General features: G+C 50.4%; 1 protein-coding gene and 1 long non-coding RNA gene across 2 annotated transcripts; one reads left to right on the plus strand and one right to left on the minus strand.

Annotated features, from left to right (window-relative positions):
* Window positions 1-9,563: 9,563 nt before the first annotated feature.
* LOC135397974 (uncharacterized) lies at window positions 9,564-10,195 on the minus strand. Its single transcript, XR_010423922.1, has 3 exons — window positions 10,110-10,195; window positions 9,858-10,025; window positions 9,564-9,651 (listed from the first exon to the last, which is right to left on the minus strand). It is a non-coding gene; the product is annotated as an uncharacterized LOC135397974 (long non-coding RNA).
* A 4,203-nt stretch (window positions 10,196-14,398) lies between these two features.
* Window positions 14,399-16,447, plus strand: LOC135398570 (uncharacterized). The gene has a single exon (XM_064629959.1). It carries the CDS (start codon window positions 14,399-14,401, stop codon window positions 16,445-16,447), a length of 2,049 nt encoding a protein of 682 aa, XP_064486029.1.
* Window positions 16,448-17,223: the final 776 nt, after the last annotated feature.

A 17,223-nucleotide genomic window follows, 5' to 3' on the forward strand; every position in this document is an offset into this window, starting at 1 on the left:
TTTTCCCGAGGCCATGGATAAATGTGCATATGGGAGGTTGGTCGAGAGCCCATGTTGGGGTAGCATACGATACGTGAGATGTGGGAGGTGGGACAACACCCTTCAGACGGCGCACTGCGCTACCAAAGGCAGACGCGGGACTGTAGTGGTCAATGGTCCTGAGGTAGTGGAAAGGGTGCCGAGTCATTAGCCGCGTGTAAACGCGGAGGGTCTCTCTATCTCGCAGAGTGGTAACAAGTGGTTCCCTGGCCTCTGCAAGTACCGAATAAGTTTCCGTTGTCTTGGGTTAGCCCAGGCATGCGCGAAGGCTGCGGGACTGAATGTTCAGGAGTTCCCGCTCGTGAGTCGTCCGCAGGCCGTGCAGCACTGGGATGCTGTACCGCAGGAAGCCGAGCACGAGGGAGCTGTGAATTTGGCGAAGATCGCGACAGGTGGGGCCCCAAGACGCTCCGGAGATGCGGCGTAGGACGTTCACTGATCTGCTCGTCTTGACGGAGAGGTTCTTTATGTGCTTAGACCACGAGAGCTGTCTGTCAATAATCACGCCAAGGTACTTGCAGTGCGTCACAAATTGAAGCGGGGTTCCGGCAACATGGAGAGGGTAGCTGGTGAAGGGCCGCCGAGTAAACGCCATGGCGGCTGTCTTGCTAGGGGATACACGGAGTCCTCGGTCTGCAAGGTAAGACGCGGTGGTGTTGAGAGTGCCCTGTAAGCGTTGTTGAATGGCGTCCCGTCGGACTCCGGATGTCCATATGCAGATGTCGTCGGCATAGATTGTGATGCGGATATGCTCAGAGAGGCACGCCGGGAGTGATGCCATAATCAGATTGAACAGCAGCGGACTCAGTACACTACCTTGTGGCACTCCACGGGAGACGGGAAAAGCTGGCGTATCTCCTGATGCAGTACGGAGGAACAGCGTCCGGCCGGACAGAAAGTCACGGACCCAAGAAACCATTCGAGCTCCCACTCCCGACTCTTGCAGGGTAGCAACAACGGCACCGTGGAGAACGCTATCATACGCCTTCATGACATCCAAAAAGACGGGAACAGTAAAACGTGCTTCCGACTGTTCTTCTTGGACACTGGATACCAGGTCGATCACGTTGTCGATGGACGACCTCCCTTGTCTGAACCCTGCCATGGCCTCGGGGAAGTACCTCACAGTTTCAAAGTACCAGGTTAGCCGCGAGTGTACCATGCGCTCCATTGTCTTCGCCACGCAGCTGGTGAGTGCAATCGGCCGAAAGGAATCGATGTCATGGGGCGATTTTCCAGGTTTTAAAATGGGGACCACCATTGCCGACTTCCATTCTGCGGGAACAACACCGGCGCGCCACGACTCATTAATGAGCCGCAAGAGCAGCTGGCGTCCGCGGAGGGGTAGGTTGCGAAGGGTCTTGTATGTCACTAGGTCTGCCCCAAGAGAGGTGTGCACTGGTGACTGTCTTAAGGCCGACTCTAGCTCCATGGAAGAGAATGGGTGGCTTAAGGAAGGCTCCATTGGCGGATCAGGAACAACTGTGATATCGCAGGCTGACGTGAGGTCGACAGTGGGTGATGAGGTCAGCCTACTGCAATAGTCTTCCGCAAGCTCCATCTCCGAACGACCTGTGGCTAAGGATAGCGACCGGAACGGATCACGCTGAGTAACCGGCTCGGTTAGACCCTTCATCACCGCCCATATTCGGGAGAGAGGTGTGCGTGGCGACAGCGACGATGCAAAGCTTCTCCAGTGGTTCCTGGCTAGTTTGCGAAGGTGCCTGTCGACGGCTTTCTGCACCCGTTGAGCTTCACGTTTGTCATCAGGGAGGCGGGTTCGACGAGCGCGCCTTTCCGCTCTCCGGCGTGTCGCACGCAGGCGCGCGTACTCCGCATCAACGGCCGCGAACTTCGTCGGGAGGCGAACGACGCTTGTGCAAGCGCGCGTGGCGCCGACCACAGCACGGCAGAAGTCTTGATGGTTGGCGCGCTGGAGCACGGAGTCCGTGAGGGCGGATTCAACAGCAGCCCTATAACGGTGCCAGTTCGTCGACCTGACGCTACGCCTGAGTTGGGTCCCAGGAGCTCCACGGATGTTGATCAACAGCGGCAAGTGATCACTCCCCAGCGTGTCAGCATCAACTTGCCATGTGAACTGCCGGGCAATCGAGGCGGATACAACCGTGAGGTCCAGACATGACGAGACAGAAGACGACGGTACAAACGTTGGAGAACCGTCGTTAAGGAGATGGAGGTCTCGTTCTTCAAACAGCGCTGCAAGGCGTTCCCCTCGCGAGTCAGAGCGTGTACTACCCCAGGTGACATGGTGCGCGTTAAAGTCCCCACACAGTACATATGGAGGCGGGAGGCGGTCTAGAATGCACCCTAAGTCGTTCACATCATAGGAGACGGCTGGGGGCAGATACACAGAAACAACGGTGAGGTCGGTAGTGCCCATATGAACCGAGCAGCAGGCGTATTCCCCTCCATCGGTTAGCCCGATGTCCCTGCTCAGAGAGGGTATGTCCGACCTAACAAGAACAGCTGCTCGACTCTTGGCACCTCTGGGCTTGGAGGCGAAGGTGATATAGTTGGAGAGGCGGAAGTCATCACGGATTCCGCACTCCGATATGCACATGAGAGGGAATTTGTGCCTCCAGGAAAATTGACGGAAATCAGATAGCTTCGACTGCAGGCTTCTCGCGTTCCACTGAAAGATCGTTGTCGTTTGGTACTGCACAGCCATGCTGCCAGTGGCGGAGCGGTAAGGGCGCCCAGCTGATCTTAGCGGCTGCTACGCTTAGGGCCGGATAAGGTGGGAGCGATGGCGTTCTCGAGCTGTAGGATGGATCTAATTTCAGCAAGTGCCTTGCACTCAGGACAAGCGGCGACGATGGCTTTTAATGCCGCGAAGAGTAGCCTGATCACCACGACCTGCATGTCTCCAGGGTCGTCGTTCGCTCGGATCGGTGATGGCCGGCGGGACTTCACCGGCGGAAATACAGGATTGTATATCTTTCTTCCACATTTTCAGTTAAGCTTTGATACACTTTGACAGTTGTAACTTTGCAATAGCCGACATATCCATCCAGCTGGGTCAGCACAAAGCTACACAACCGGACAGTATATTAGAGTAGTGAACACGGTGTACTGCATCATCAAGGACAAAGTCTGGGAGCAGAAATGTGGGACATTGCTTAATATGCAGCAAAATAACATAGATGTCTTTGCATGGCTGACCACCTAACTACAATAGCCAGTGATGAACATGATGAACAGTGATGAACATGCGATGTCTTCAGCTGGTGTATTCTGGAAATTAATAGGTGACGTTTGGGGTGTGGGGGGGGATGGTTTGCAAGATAACAGCACCAAACAGCAACAGCAGTTTCATAGATTTTGGGCAAACACATCTATGTTGGCACACATGAAGGGCATATAGTCATTTCATTCCACTTTATTGAACTTTATGTACCCATAAGGGTGCATTACAAAAGATGGGAGGGGGCAGGGTTACAAAAAGAAACAGAGGTAGAAGTAGTGCGAAGCTTCTCTTTAGAAGAAAGGAAAAATTCCGCACACACAACCACAATATTCCTGAAGAAATGGCTTCTACTCCTACACTGACATGTTTTTCATGCGTTTAAGCAGGGTTAGTCATGTTCCAGCCTGTAGGGAACAGACTATCTCGAATGTTATCTAACTTAGGAAGCGATCACTGTTATCGTGTCTTCTGTACCGCCGCTGCATCGCTCTCAGATTGCGCGCTCAGATGTATGCCTTCTCGGAACGTGGTGTGGGTGGTGCACACACGTGGTTGTGATGTCATGTATGGGCGGGACTTTTGGTATAAAAGCGAAGCTGCGCGTGCAGCACGAAAGAGACATTCTACATTGGAAAGCCAGGATACGTACACGCGCTATTTCGCTCCTTTCTTGTCTCTTGTATTTCCCAAGCTCTCTTAGATCCGACGGTCCGTTACATTGCCCCCGGGTGCGGACTGTGGCTGTCCCTCTCGGTGCGCACTCAGAACTGTGCTCCTTCGGCTTTTGACACCTTGTTTGTCGTGCAAGTCCGCGACCCTGTCGATCCTCACCACGGCGATGGCCGCTGAATGTACGGGCGCTCAGCGTCACCCCGACATGGAGAATAAAGACATGGACGGACCGCATGGACGTAGCAACGCCCCCAGTGACAATGAATCAATTGGACGAAAATGGTTTTGAGATACCCCGGTATCATCTGAAGCGTCGGCGCCGTAGCACCTCCGGCTCCAGCATCGAGACCGTCATGTCCGCTTCTTCTCGTCAAGGTAATGTGCCTCGCACTGTTCTCTTCCGGCCCTCAATCAAAGGGGACAGTGTTACTTCGCTTCGACTGGTGAAACTCGAAGATTTTCTCAACTCTGAAGCTCCCAACGAACTAAGGGAAATCCGAATCAACCGCGCCCTCAATATAGTGGCAGTGGATGTCAAAACCATCGCCGGCGTCACCCTGTTCCTCGCCCTCAACCGTCTCTGTGCAATGCCGGTTCGTGCCGCAATGCCGACGCCCAAATGTGCGAGTACCGGTGTTATCCGCGTAGTCGACCTCTCACTCACTGACAGCGACTTGTGCCAACGCCTCCGTTCTCCAGTGGATTTCTCCAGCGTAAAGCGACTTGGGAAAAGACTCCGAGTCGGTGAAAATTGTCTTCGTATCTTCGTCCCGTCCATCAATAGTTCACATCGGCACTGTAAAGTGCCCGGTCTCCGCCTACAAGCCCAAGCCAACACAGTGTTTTCAATGTGGGCGCTTCGGCCACGTGAACGTGTCATGCCCAAGGCCGGAACAGTGCCTTATCTGTGCCGGTGACCACGCTACCAGCGCGTGCCCGGAAGGGAGTGTCCCGAAGTGCACCAATTGCGGCCTAGCACATTCTGCTGTCGACAAAACCTGTCCGGTGAAAAAACGGGAAACTGCTGCCCATCGCTTGGCTTGAAAGAAAGCATACCAACGAGGAAAGCTCGGAAAATGCTCAAGAATAAGGGCCGCATCCCCCATCGTTCCTCGGACTCCTCCTCACTCCCTAATCGTGTGCCACCGACAAACATCGACGCTAACGCACCTGCGGCTCCTCGCCCATCCGCCGAAATTGCTCACGACCACGAAATGGCGTCGCGCCAAGTTGGTACAGCAACTCAGGACGTCACGTCGAGTTCACAGAGAACATACAGCGCCACTCTCCAGGGCAACAAGACACACGACACCGCATCTCAAGAGCTTCGGGATGTCGATGGAAAACGCGTCGCGCACCGTTCCCCAAGCCACCATGCCCTTCCCACAGCTCCCCGCCCAACTGACCACAGTAATTCTTCAACCGTGGACTGGGGCAACGCCTTGCCCATCTTCGCTTCCTTCATCAAGATCGCCTTCCTTGTACTCAAGACACTGGCGCAATGTTCTGCCCTTCCATGGGACTCAGGTACTTTATCTCCTTCGTCATACCCCTGGAACACTCTATCGCCAGCCTCTTCGGAGTATAACCAGACCCGGGACACTTCCGTTGACCCTATGGAGCCACTTTTTGCAGCTCAGTAGTGCCCCAAGCGGAGGGTGGGTCTTTCTGAGCGTGCGCAGTTTTGGCACGGGCGTATGAAATAGTGCGCGGACCTCCGGGTTTGTGCGTTACTGCCCACACATATCCAACATGGCGCGTTGTCGTTAGTAGGCTGCGCTTCGCCTGATTTTTTACTTATTTTGTCAGTTGAAAACAACAATGCAAACAGCAAGTTCGTAGGCAGTGCATTTATTTTCACTTGATGAGAAATATATAGTATCTGCAAGAATATACTGCAATTGTTTACATCCGGTACGATGTGGTTCTTTTCCGAAATGACAATACAGTAAAATTGGTAACATTCAGGCAGCAATTGACATAAAAGTAAAAATTCACCGCTACTTTCACAGCTCTCCGGTGGGTTAATATCGCGATGCATGAAACTCAAAAATCTTGCTGCTTGGGCAAGATTTTGCTTTGTGAATGGGAAGAACATTCAATAATCGTTCTTTGGTGTTTATGAAAGATTCATTAGACGAAAAATAGTGGCACCATTATGATTATCGGAAACAGGGGTGACTGTTTCATACTAAGACTATTGTCACTACATTTGGGCGCGATGAGGTGCCCATTTGTGGAACACGGTGTGCTCAGCCCGTAAACAGCGTGTAAAAGGGGGTCTGCACCGCACTGCACTGCATACCTTATGCACCTTTCTAACGTGCACGGCATGTAAACAAAACTATGGAATGTAACCAGTGTGACCAGCCACTGGGATAAGCTCACGCCTGTGACGGAATTATGTGTGACAAATAGTGCACAGCAATCTCTTTTCTGGGAAGGAAGTCAGTTTAGCATAACCGCACTATACGTAAGGAAAACGCTCATCACGCGCTGCAAAATTGAAAGTGATCTCAGAGAAATTTATGCCCAGACAACGTAGATATGCATGGGCGCATGGAAACAGGATCCTTTACGCATGAAACACGAATGTTCAGAAAACATACACACATGATATAATGCAAACTTGAAAGTAAGCTTTCACAAAAATTGGTGCTTAGACAGTAGACAGTGTGTGGTATATATACGAACAATAACATGGCAGTGATGTTGGCACTTTAGAATGAATTGACGCTCTGATAACATGGGGAAGTATGTACAACGGTATTGAATTATCCTATACACTGCAAGCTTCATGGGTTAGGAACAACACAGCAACAGATCATTGCAATGATGTCTAACGGCAAACCTTTGCATTACGTTAGCAATTCAGAATATGTACACTTCAAAGACATGCAGAAAGATGAAAGATGGAAGTCACTGAAAAGGTTAGCCAGCTGTAGGACTCGAACCCACATCTTCTGGATTACCGGTCCAGGGCTCTACCAATTGATAGAGCCCTGGATCGGTAATCCAGAAGATGTGGGTTCGAGTCCTACAGATGGCTAACCTTTTCAGTGACTTCCATCTTTCATCGTTAATTTCTTAGGCAATTTGAGGCTTTGTATGTGTTTGTCCTTTCTATGTTGTTGCAGCCTCAGAACATCAGTTCTCTCATGCAGAAAGCACGAGAAACGAGGGAAACAGCTTGTAATACCCCTGAAATGAAGTTAACAGATGTTTTTAAAAAAGCAGCAGCTCAGTCCGCTTACACCCCGTCTACACTTCCAGCAGCACCATCTTTGTCTTGACCACCTGCAGTCCTGCGTGCAGAGGAAAGCTTTCGCATCTTGCGTGCTGCTGAAGGGTACCTTGACCGTTGCGCCTTCAAGGAACGGTTCACAAACCGGAGATGCCATTTTAGTCTCTTAAGAGTAAACATTTTTACAAATTTGTCCTGACACACAGAGCTGCAGAATATATCAGTTTCGAGAGTCAGTGCTGTACACAGGTATTTACAGATATGTGGAAGATGTGCAGCTGACCCAATCAGGTCGACAAACATCTCCTCCATCCTCTGAATGAGCTCAAAGCAGTTCGCAGAAGGTATTGTGACGTCACCAAATACCTCCCCGGGTGCATCGTTTGCTCTGAGCATGGCCAGAAACTGATGTGTACCAGCCAACATCTCACTGTCCTCTGGCTTTAAAAAACGCTCACACGCACAGTTTTCCGGTTTCTCAGCAAGAAAGTCCTTTACAATGATCCCAGCAAGGTAGTAAATCACATTTTCATCAACAATGCAAGCATTGTCCCCGGCAACATTCAGAGGATTTGAACCTTCACCAAGCTGTGGCACCTCCGTACTGGCAGGTATCGCATCTTCAGCCGAAGCTGTCGCAGTGGTCGCAGCTCCAAGTTCGGGCAAAAAAAGTGAAGTGTCGTCTTCGCAGTTCCCTTCTTTTGATAATCTCATCAACTTGGCAGCCCAGATGTGTTTCAGTCCGGCGGTGAACTGGAAAATATTTGGGTTATCGTTGCACCCGTGTTGCTGACGCAGTATTCCGAACAGGTTCTCCAATGGATCCTGTTGAAGTCGCCGTGTCAGTAAGTACGGAAAGGAGAAGTTCTTGTGGAGGTCTTCCCACAGGAGGAGAACTGCTTTGATGGAGATCTGCCAGCCTTCAATTGTGTGTGGCTGCCGTGGGCTTCTGAATTTCCATTTCGCTATATACTGCAGATATTCCTCGAGGACAGCAATGTGTTCCGACGTCTCAGATAGTGCGTATCTCTTCTTTTGTCCAATCTTTCTCACCGAGGAGCTATTCATGCAGTCGAAGAGTACATCCATCCTCTCGAGGAACTCTGCTGTTGGCTTTGCTGTGGCTGGGATTTCGTTCAAAGATATCAGAACTAGAATGGCCACTGATACAGTAAAGCTCATGACCTGCGCTGCTCTCTTGACGTTCATATCTGCAAATGCAGATTTGTAGACATGTTTGTCTGTCAAGTTGGGTGCAAGCTTGGGACGTAGAGGGTGCGAGCTTTTGTGCAGTGAAACAATGTACGACCAGTCAATGATATCTCCGTCTATTTCCAGCTGATGGGCTCAGAGATTGTTCCGCACACACTTGAGTAGATGTGGTGTGTCGAATAGAAAGAATACGTTTTCACAATTGACTGAGAAGAAAGGACTCTCAGCAGTGATGTTGAGACGACTAGCGAGGGAGACATTTTTTGCGCCTTGGTCACATATCACGGCCTTCACCCAAACATCCACTTCCCTCAACCTGACAATTAACTCCAGCAAGAGCCTCTGCATAGTTTCTGCTCCTGTAGCATTGCAAGCAACAGTGTAGGCAACTGGCTGTACCCACTGTCGTGATATCCCAGACAACAACATTACCAAGGCGACGTTTGCAATCCGTGGTGTCCTCTCTGTGCCATCATCAGCAAATCCTACTATAATGTCCTCTCCTGGGTCATAATGAAGAACTTTGCTGAGGGACATTTCATCCAACAGAATGCAGCAGGCTTTTTCACGTCTAGCCCAGTGTTCTGTTGCCTTTTGAATGATTTGAATGACGCCAGGAATGATGCCAGGCTTCATGCGGATACATGACAACCACCTTCTTATTGTCCTGACATAGGGCAGCGTCATCACACAGGCAAGAAACCTGTATGCTCTGGGACCATGAAAATATAACTTGAGTGCAAATTTCTGCATTTCTTCGGACCATCTTCTTCCTTGTTTTTTTTACAGAACATAGGGCCACCTGAGAGCATAGCAGAGTATAGACAGCACTGGGGACAAACCCCTTGAGCACACGTAGAGAGTCCTCCTTTGTGACATTGGTCCGCTGTTCCTTGGCTTTGAGTCTGTTCAGGGCCTTTCGGTGCCTGTTGACTTTCTCTTGCAGTCTTGCTATTCGTCTTTCTGTCTGGGGCGAGTACTTCCGCTTCTTTGCTACTCTCTTGTTTTGAGAAGTGGCCCGTGTTGAGTCTCTTTGTGGGAGATTGACAGTGCTCACATCCATAGCTGTTGGTAGACAAAATAGCACAAAGTAAGAACTACAGTTTATGTAATAAGGAGCAATTAGGAGTATAGTTTACAGTTGAGATGTGCGTACATACCTGATGCACCTTCCTGGGCTGAATCTGTGGGGATAGTTATGTTGGAGCTTGTATCTGCTGCACCTTCTGAGACTCCGTCTGTTGTTGTAGATATGCTGGAGGTTGTACCTGTTGCACTTAAGAAATGGTGAGGAAAATAGCTTTAGCCACAGCTATAACATAAGTACCATTGACCTCCTGGGGGTCGACTGGTTGCGAAGTGGAACCAGTTGAACTGGCAGCGCCATCATCAATACCGTAGTTCAATACTACAAGTAGTGCATGCAAGAAGTAGCATGCAGTCAACGTGTACTGCAACGTGTACTGCTTAAAGGAAACTTACCTGTGCATTCCACTACTACCTCAACGTCTGATGTCGGATAGCTCTCAGTGGCTGAATCTGTAACACTATTTTTGCATATCGGCATTATGACTTGAGCCGGAATGGAAACTGATGAATCGCCGTCAACCTCCTTGGATGCCCGGTATGCCTCAGAGTCAGTGTCCATTGCTGAGGGGTTCAAAGAGTGTCTTCAGTCAAAACCTATTCCATGACCTTATGATGGTTTGCCAAAGAGAACACACCACTACATACCATCATTGTCAGCTCGCCCAGGCTTATGGTATATTGAAGTTTCCACCGAATGGTCTAAGGCAAGTCCTGACGACTGTGCTGTAGGGTCATGGCATGCTCCTGTTGCAAAAGGATAAACAAAAGATTGAAACTATGAACACTGTGTTCATTGAGACGGTAGGTGATACACATTTGAGGCAGCTGCTACTATGCATTTACAAGGAATAATTTTAAGGAACATAGAATATAATAATACTATTTTCTTATCAGAGAAGACAATGTGATTTGTTTAAGATGTGGTTTGTTAAAGTTTAAGCCCTGAAACGCTTTTTTACAACTTTCCCTTCCCAGAACAACAATGCTTCACTATGAATACGTATTTTATTTTATTTTTCATGCAAAAGATCGCTCAAGAATTAAATTAAATCATTATAAGCGGTAATATTACTAAGTATGGAAATGATTTCCTTTTACTTGTTTAGTATGTTTCGTGACCAATTTTGTATTTAGGGATGCGAGAACCAAAAATCAAAGTGGAAATGAATGTTACGCTTTTACTTCAAGCATTTCTTCCCGTGCAACACACTACGGGAAGGAATACTGAGCGTGTCTCAGCTCTCAAAAGAATTAGGATTGGCGTATCAACAATTTCAGGGATCACAGCACCTTCTCACAACCTACTTTTGCCCGAAACATTTTTTTTTTTTTTTACCAGTGCGCGTTACAACAATGTACCCTCTGACACCTAACCAGTGGCGGATCCAGGGGGGGGGGGGCGGTTGGGCGATCGCCTCCCGAAACGTCAGTTTATACATTGGATTTCCCTCTCCCCCTCCCCCACTACGCGCTCCGCAAAAGAAACCGCCCCCCCCCCCCAAACCGAGGGTCTGGATCTGCCCCTGCACCAAACGCAAGGATTACCTTCACTTGACGTATCAGTTAAAAGCGAAATGAGCGCAATCGCCGCGAAACCGTCATGTCATTACCCGCCGCCCTCTTGAATATACATAATAGAAAGTCTCAGGAGGCGCCGATATTCCCAGCAGATTGTTCTTCAGGGCCCGGCCTGCTGAAGCTTTCTTTCACCTTGTGTTTAATCACAGGGTCGATGGATATTTCGCGGATCAAACATTTTTAATAGCCGTGCGATGGTCAATGAATAGCAGAGTTCCTTACGTTATCATCGTGATGAGTATCAACCACTCCTTAGTTTTGCTTTACCTGTGTCAAGATGCAAGGTTGCTTCTTGAAGCGGGCTTGCGTAGTCGTGGTCTTGACATTGTTCAGGAAGACCGCGCGCCTCTGAGTACAAACATGCACAGAATCAATAACTGCACACAGGAATCAGGGGCGAAGGCACATAGAGATGAGGGCCACTTTCCAGTAGCTTCGTCACGACTGAACACATCTAGCACTATCCATTATCGCCCTGCGCACAATTGGCTTATCAAAAGCGCCCGGTCCATTATCAAATCTCCTAATCATCACAACACTGGTCGCCGGTTGTGTGCATCCAGGGATCTAATCTCAATTACGCAAAGGGCCAACCTCCTTTAGCTTCTGCTTCATTTTTCCATGAAGGGTTCTTATTTTAAGGTGAAAAATTTTCTGGCCACGTACCCTGTGACGCAAGAAACTTGAGTCCATCTTTGTGCACTGGGACCCTAGGTATAGCAGACTTCTTCAGTCGAGTGCGAGCTGGATCCATATAATCTGCTTCTAGGAAGTGCACAGAGCACAACCTGTAACTGTTGTGCACTTGACCCCTTGGTTTGCTTAACAAGTCGGGCCTGTTCGCATACAGAAGCCAACTGTCGAACCTGGGTATCGAAAAAATGTGGTAGTGGTGGTAGCTCACAGACAAGCAAGAAAACAAGAAGAGGAAACTTGTAGGTGAGAAAGGCGATAAAATAAACCTGCGGATAAAATAAAGCGGAATTCAAAGCCGGAACAATTTCACACAAATTCCCTTACATACAAAAAACAACGCTAATTTACGTAAGATATACGTTGATCTACAACGCAACAATCAACTACGCAATCGATAAATAAGCATAGTCTCTACAGCTGTTTCAGAATGCCGGCACATACCTTTCATCCACAGGAATCCGGAAAAACTTCCGTCCTGGTGCTCTTCCAGAATTGTTGCACCATTTAGCGGAACAGTAGACGTGTCCACCACGTCCAGAAGGCATAATAATTGGCAAAAAAACTGTTTTCCGTGAATAGCACCGTGTTCGCGCGGAAGAGCAAAGAACGCAACCTGCTCTCGAGTGCGGAGAGTCGACGCCACCAACGGAGAACCGTTGCAATGGTTTCATACAGCGCGCGCATCAGAAGTTTCGTTTTCGCCTGTTGCTTGATTGGCCATGAGCATAGGTCACGTGATAATAAATTTTCGAACAAGACAGAGGTGATTTTCGTTTCAGTAAACATTCTTGTGGTGAACCTTTATCCAAGATTAAGAACAGTTTGCAAACGAAATCAAATTCTGCTGACGCGATCATAGCAACCCACCGAAGTGAGGGCGCTTTCGTCAATCTACTGTGGCGCTTCTATCCTTTGAGCCGCGAAGTGCGCCGAGTGTCCGGGACCTGGTATAACGGCCTCCAGGTCTCCCGGCAAGACCATTTCGTCCCCACGGTATTATGAACATGGCTCCACAACCTTGCAACTCGACGAGCGAGAGTCGCCCAAGCACAAACACAGCCCATCCAGCTCAGTGCCTACTTCTTCCAACCACGGGGCTATGCGTTCCCGTACAGTGCCTATCATCATGCAGTGGAACTGTAACGGCTTGAGAAGCAGACTACAGGAACTGCATCTCTTTCTCAAGGAATACCCTATTCCCGTCCTAGCATTCTCCGAATGCGGTCTTACCAGTGACAGCGGAATAGCTGGTTACAGAAAATATGTGTCGCCCTCTATCATTACGTTCCCTACCGGCTCCGCAGCCTTATTCATCAAGAAAGACTTGCCGCAAGCCCCCGTACCTCTTCAATTCGCTTGCAGTAGTCAGGCTGAATTCGTTGGCACTACAGTTTTCTTACACACAGTCAAGCTAACCGTAGTGTCTGTTTACATCCGACCAGGAGCGCCTATACAGCAAGTCCAGCTAACGGACACTCTTACACGGATACTCCAGCAGTGCCCCGGCAATATCATTTTATGCGGAGACTTTAATGCGCACCACCAGCTCTGGGGCAACAACTCGTCAGACCGGCTCGGCCAAGAAGTACTCCAGGCTGCTGAGGACTTAGACCTCACCATCGCAAACAACGGCGCCCCCACCTTTTATCGACCCCCTCCACTTATAGTGCTATCGATCTGACCCTACATTCGCTGAACCTTCAAGTTGAGTGGAGAGTTAAACCCGACACAATGGGAAGCGACCATTTTCCAATATTTGTGACACTGCCCCAGGTGACCAAGTCGAAAATCAGACCAGCCCTTCTGACACGTCATGTCATCCACTGGGACTCCTTTCGTAAATCCTTGGAAAAAGGCGAGAACAACGATATCATAGCCGATATACAGTCAAGTCTTAGTATCGCCACGTCCACCACCCGCACGTGGGTCACCGACCCGGCACCCGATCTCAAATTTCTCAAACTGACCTCGGCCAGGCGGCGAGCACAACGGCTGCTGCGACGCGACCCTACTCCCCTCAACCTCATCATATACCGCAGGATCTCATCCGTTCTTCGTCGGTACTCCAAGGCTCTGCGGCGACATCAGTGGAGAGCTTTCTGTGCCTCCTTAACCCCCCACTCACCTGGCAGCACAGTATGGCGCGTCATCAACTCCCTCACGGGAACACAAAGCCAAAAAATACCTTTCCAGGATTTCGCTTTCAGTCGCGGCATTACTGTGGCAGAAGCCGCCGATGTCTTCATGGACGTTTTCAGCCCACCTCCGTCTCGCCTAGACCCTCCTTCCATAAATACTGTTCCTCCCCACCCCTTGGACACACCCTTCACCATCCAAGAGCTCCTTACCGCCCTGAGGAAATGTACCCGGCGTAGTAGTCCCGGATCGGACGGTGTAACTTATCAGGCCCTAAAAAACTTCCCGCAACCGCTCAAGACCGTCTCCTCTGTCTCTTCAACGACATATGGACTACCGGCACCGTCCCACCCTCGTGGGAGCATGCTCTCATTGTCCCAGTGCTCAAGCCCAACAAGCCCCCAGAGCTCCCAAGCTCTTCCCGCCCTATCTCTCCCACTTCATGCGTCTGCAAGGTGATGGAGAGAATGGTCCTCGCTAGGGTGGAATGGTTCCTTGAACACCATACAATCCTTCCGTCTGAAATGACTGGCTTTCGTCGGAAGCTCGCCACCAGTGACAACTTGCTCGAGTTTTGTTCTGATGCCGACAGGAGACTTTCTGTCCTTGCCACCTTCATCGACATCAACAATGCCTTTGGGAGTGTTTCCCTAAACGTCGCAGTCGAACGGCTCCAGAGCGTAGGCATAGGAGGCAAGGCTCTGCTCTTCATTTCGAATCTCTTGTATGGCCGGACCTCTCAAGTTCGCCTCGGACATGTTCTGGGACGTCCCAGAGACCAGCCCAGAGGGCTCCCCCAGGGAAGTGTCATCAGCGCTGTCATTTTCAACATAGTTCTCTCAGCCCTCCCCGAAGCTCTCCCCAGATTCATCCCGACGGTCCGCCTGTCTATTTACGCCGATGACCTTACCCTGTGGATCTGCGGCTGCAGGCTGACTCAGATGACAGGGCGCATGCGAAAAACCCTAACCGCAGTCAATGACCACCTGAACACCTTGGGTCTCACCATATCGCCCCAGAAGTCATCTTATATGATTATCAACAAGAAAAAAAGAACCGATCCCGCCACTCTCAACATCAACGGGGTCAGTATCCCTCGGGTCTCCAACCAGAAGAGTCTGGGACTAACAATCGACGACCGCCTCAGCTGGCGCCCTCTGGTCACTGCTATAGCCTCCAAAACCACGCCTTGTAGAAACGTCCAGGAAAGACTTGCCGGAACCTCCTGGGGTTCTTCCCCCACAGCCATGCTTCATCTGCATAAAGCCCTTACCTTGTCTCGGATCTTGTACTGCCTTCCCTTTGCCTCACCCAGCCCATCCTGCATGGCTACCTTGGACAGAGCACACACAGGGGGACTCAAAACTGCCCTTGGGCTTCCTCAGGCTGCGGTCAACAGGGAGACCTACAAAGAGGCCGGACAACCCTGCCTTCGTCTTGCCTGTACTGAACGACTACTGCTCCAGTTTGACAGGCTCAGGCAAACACCCCCAGGCAGGGAAATACTACAGCGCATACAAGGGCATCACCAGTCACGTTTTGCTCACCACCTCCACACCTTCTCTTCTTTAGCGCAACCCTCACCACCATTGCCAGCGCCTCAAGCCCCGTGGCTCGTTTCTTTCATCAGCTGTGCTAACAAGATACCCTTCCTCCGCGCGAAGAAAGATCTCCCATCACATGTGGCAAAGGCCCTCACTCTCGACCTCTTAGAGACACGCTACGCCGCCCACACCAAGGTCTTCACTGACGGCTCCGTCAGTCATCAACAGAAGTCATGTACTGCAGCTTTCCACATCCCTGAACTGAATATCTCGTGGCATGCCCGCATCATCGGTTATGTCTCCTCGACCACCGCCGAGCTCATCGCACTCAACGAAGCGCTCAAGGCCATTGAGCATTTCCCACCAAAATTCTTTGTATTCCTCACGGACTCACGAACAGCCATCAACCGCATCCATTTCCCTGGAAGAACCGATATATTGGTCTGGCACATCAGGAAGAAACTCGATTTCCTCACTGAACAAAGCTGCATCGTGCACCTGCAGTGGATTCCTTCCCATGTGGGGATCTCTGGGAACGAAAAGGCTGACCAGCTAGCAGCCGAGGCGCATTCCCTGCCCCCAACCGTTCAAGCTCCTCCCTGCCCTAACTCAACGAGACAGGCTATTACGGAATACATTGCTTTCTGTCACCGTCTGGCCACCAACACTGGGGATGATGTCTGCCCTCCTTGTCCCGCAAGAGGCCTTCCCAGACAAAAGGCAACAGTCCTTCACCGCCTCCGAACTGGATCGGCTTTCACTCCTGCCTTCCTACACCGCTTGAGGAGGATCGACAGCCTTCTCTGCGTCACCTGCAACGTCTGCTCTGACACTAAGCATCTTCTCCTTGAGTGCCGCAACTTCGCAGGTCAACGAGACACTCTTCTGAAGGATCTGCAACTCATCGGTACGCAAGTCACCGAACTGTGTCACCTTACGCACCCAACTGGACCTGTCGCCAAGCAGCGCAAGACACGGGACGCGTTACTCACCTTTCTCGAGGCCACTGGCCTCCTGGCTACCCTGTGATCTCACAGCTGACTCACCGTCGCATGGTTTTAACCCTCCCTTTCCTCCCCTCCCTTTCTTTCTAACTCTTTAACTCCCCCTTCCCCATTCCCCCGTGAGAGTGAACCCTGCCGTCAGTAGTGTACGGGCTAACCTCACTCTCTCGGAGAACAAGGAGCAGTCAAAAACAGGGACAACGACACAAGAAGACACACAAACAGAGGCTCCACTATCAACAAGTTTTTACTGAACTATACAAGCACATTTATAACCAATGGCGTAGAGGGGAAAAACTTGTTGATAGTGGAGCCTCTGTTTGTGTGTCTTCTTGTGTCGTTGTCCCTGTTTTTGACTGCTCCTTGTTCTCCGAGTCATGTACCAACAAGCCCATCAAGCTACTCTAGCCTCACTCTCCTTTCCTATGTAATCGACATTCTATCACCACCACCACCACGAAAGAGAAGCTTCCTCTGGGCCGATCCGGCTTGGCACGCAGACAGCTGCTACGGGCGTTGGTATGGGCAGAGAACGGTGGGCTGAACTGGATCCGGTATGGCAATAAACTGTTGTTCGTTTGTTTGTTTATTCTTTGGTTGCTTGTGTCCTTCTTCAACGACAGAATGAACAGGGGGACCCGCGAGTGGGATAAATATTCCCACAAGTGGCGCCCAACGTGGGGCCCGACTCCCAATCGCCTGAGTCTGCAGGCTATGAACGCTGCACTGAGTTCGGAAGGCGATGGGGAGAATCGGCTCTGTGGACGGGTCCTGTCTATTCGGTTGGAGAAGGGATCGGTT

Source organism: Ornithodoros turicata, chromosome 6 (assembly GCF_037126465.1).
Source record: "Ornithodoros turicata isolate Travis chromosome 6, ASM3712646v1, whole genome shotgun sequence".
Lineage (NCBI taxonomy): Eukaryota > Metazoa > Arthropoda > Arachnida > Ixodida > Argasidae > Ornithodoros > Ornithodoros turicata.

What these genes read in the sequence shown, in the direction of transcription:
- LOC135398570 (XM_064629959.1), top strand. Translation starts at nt 14,399, where the DNA reads ATGACTGGCTTTCGTCGGAAGCTCGCCACCAGTGACAACTTGCTCGAG.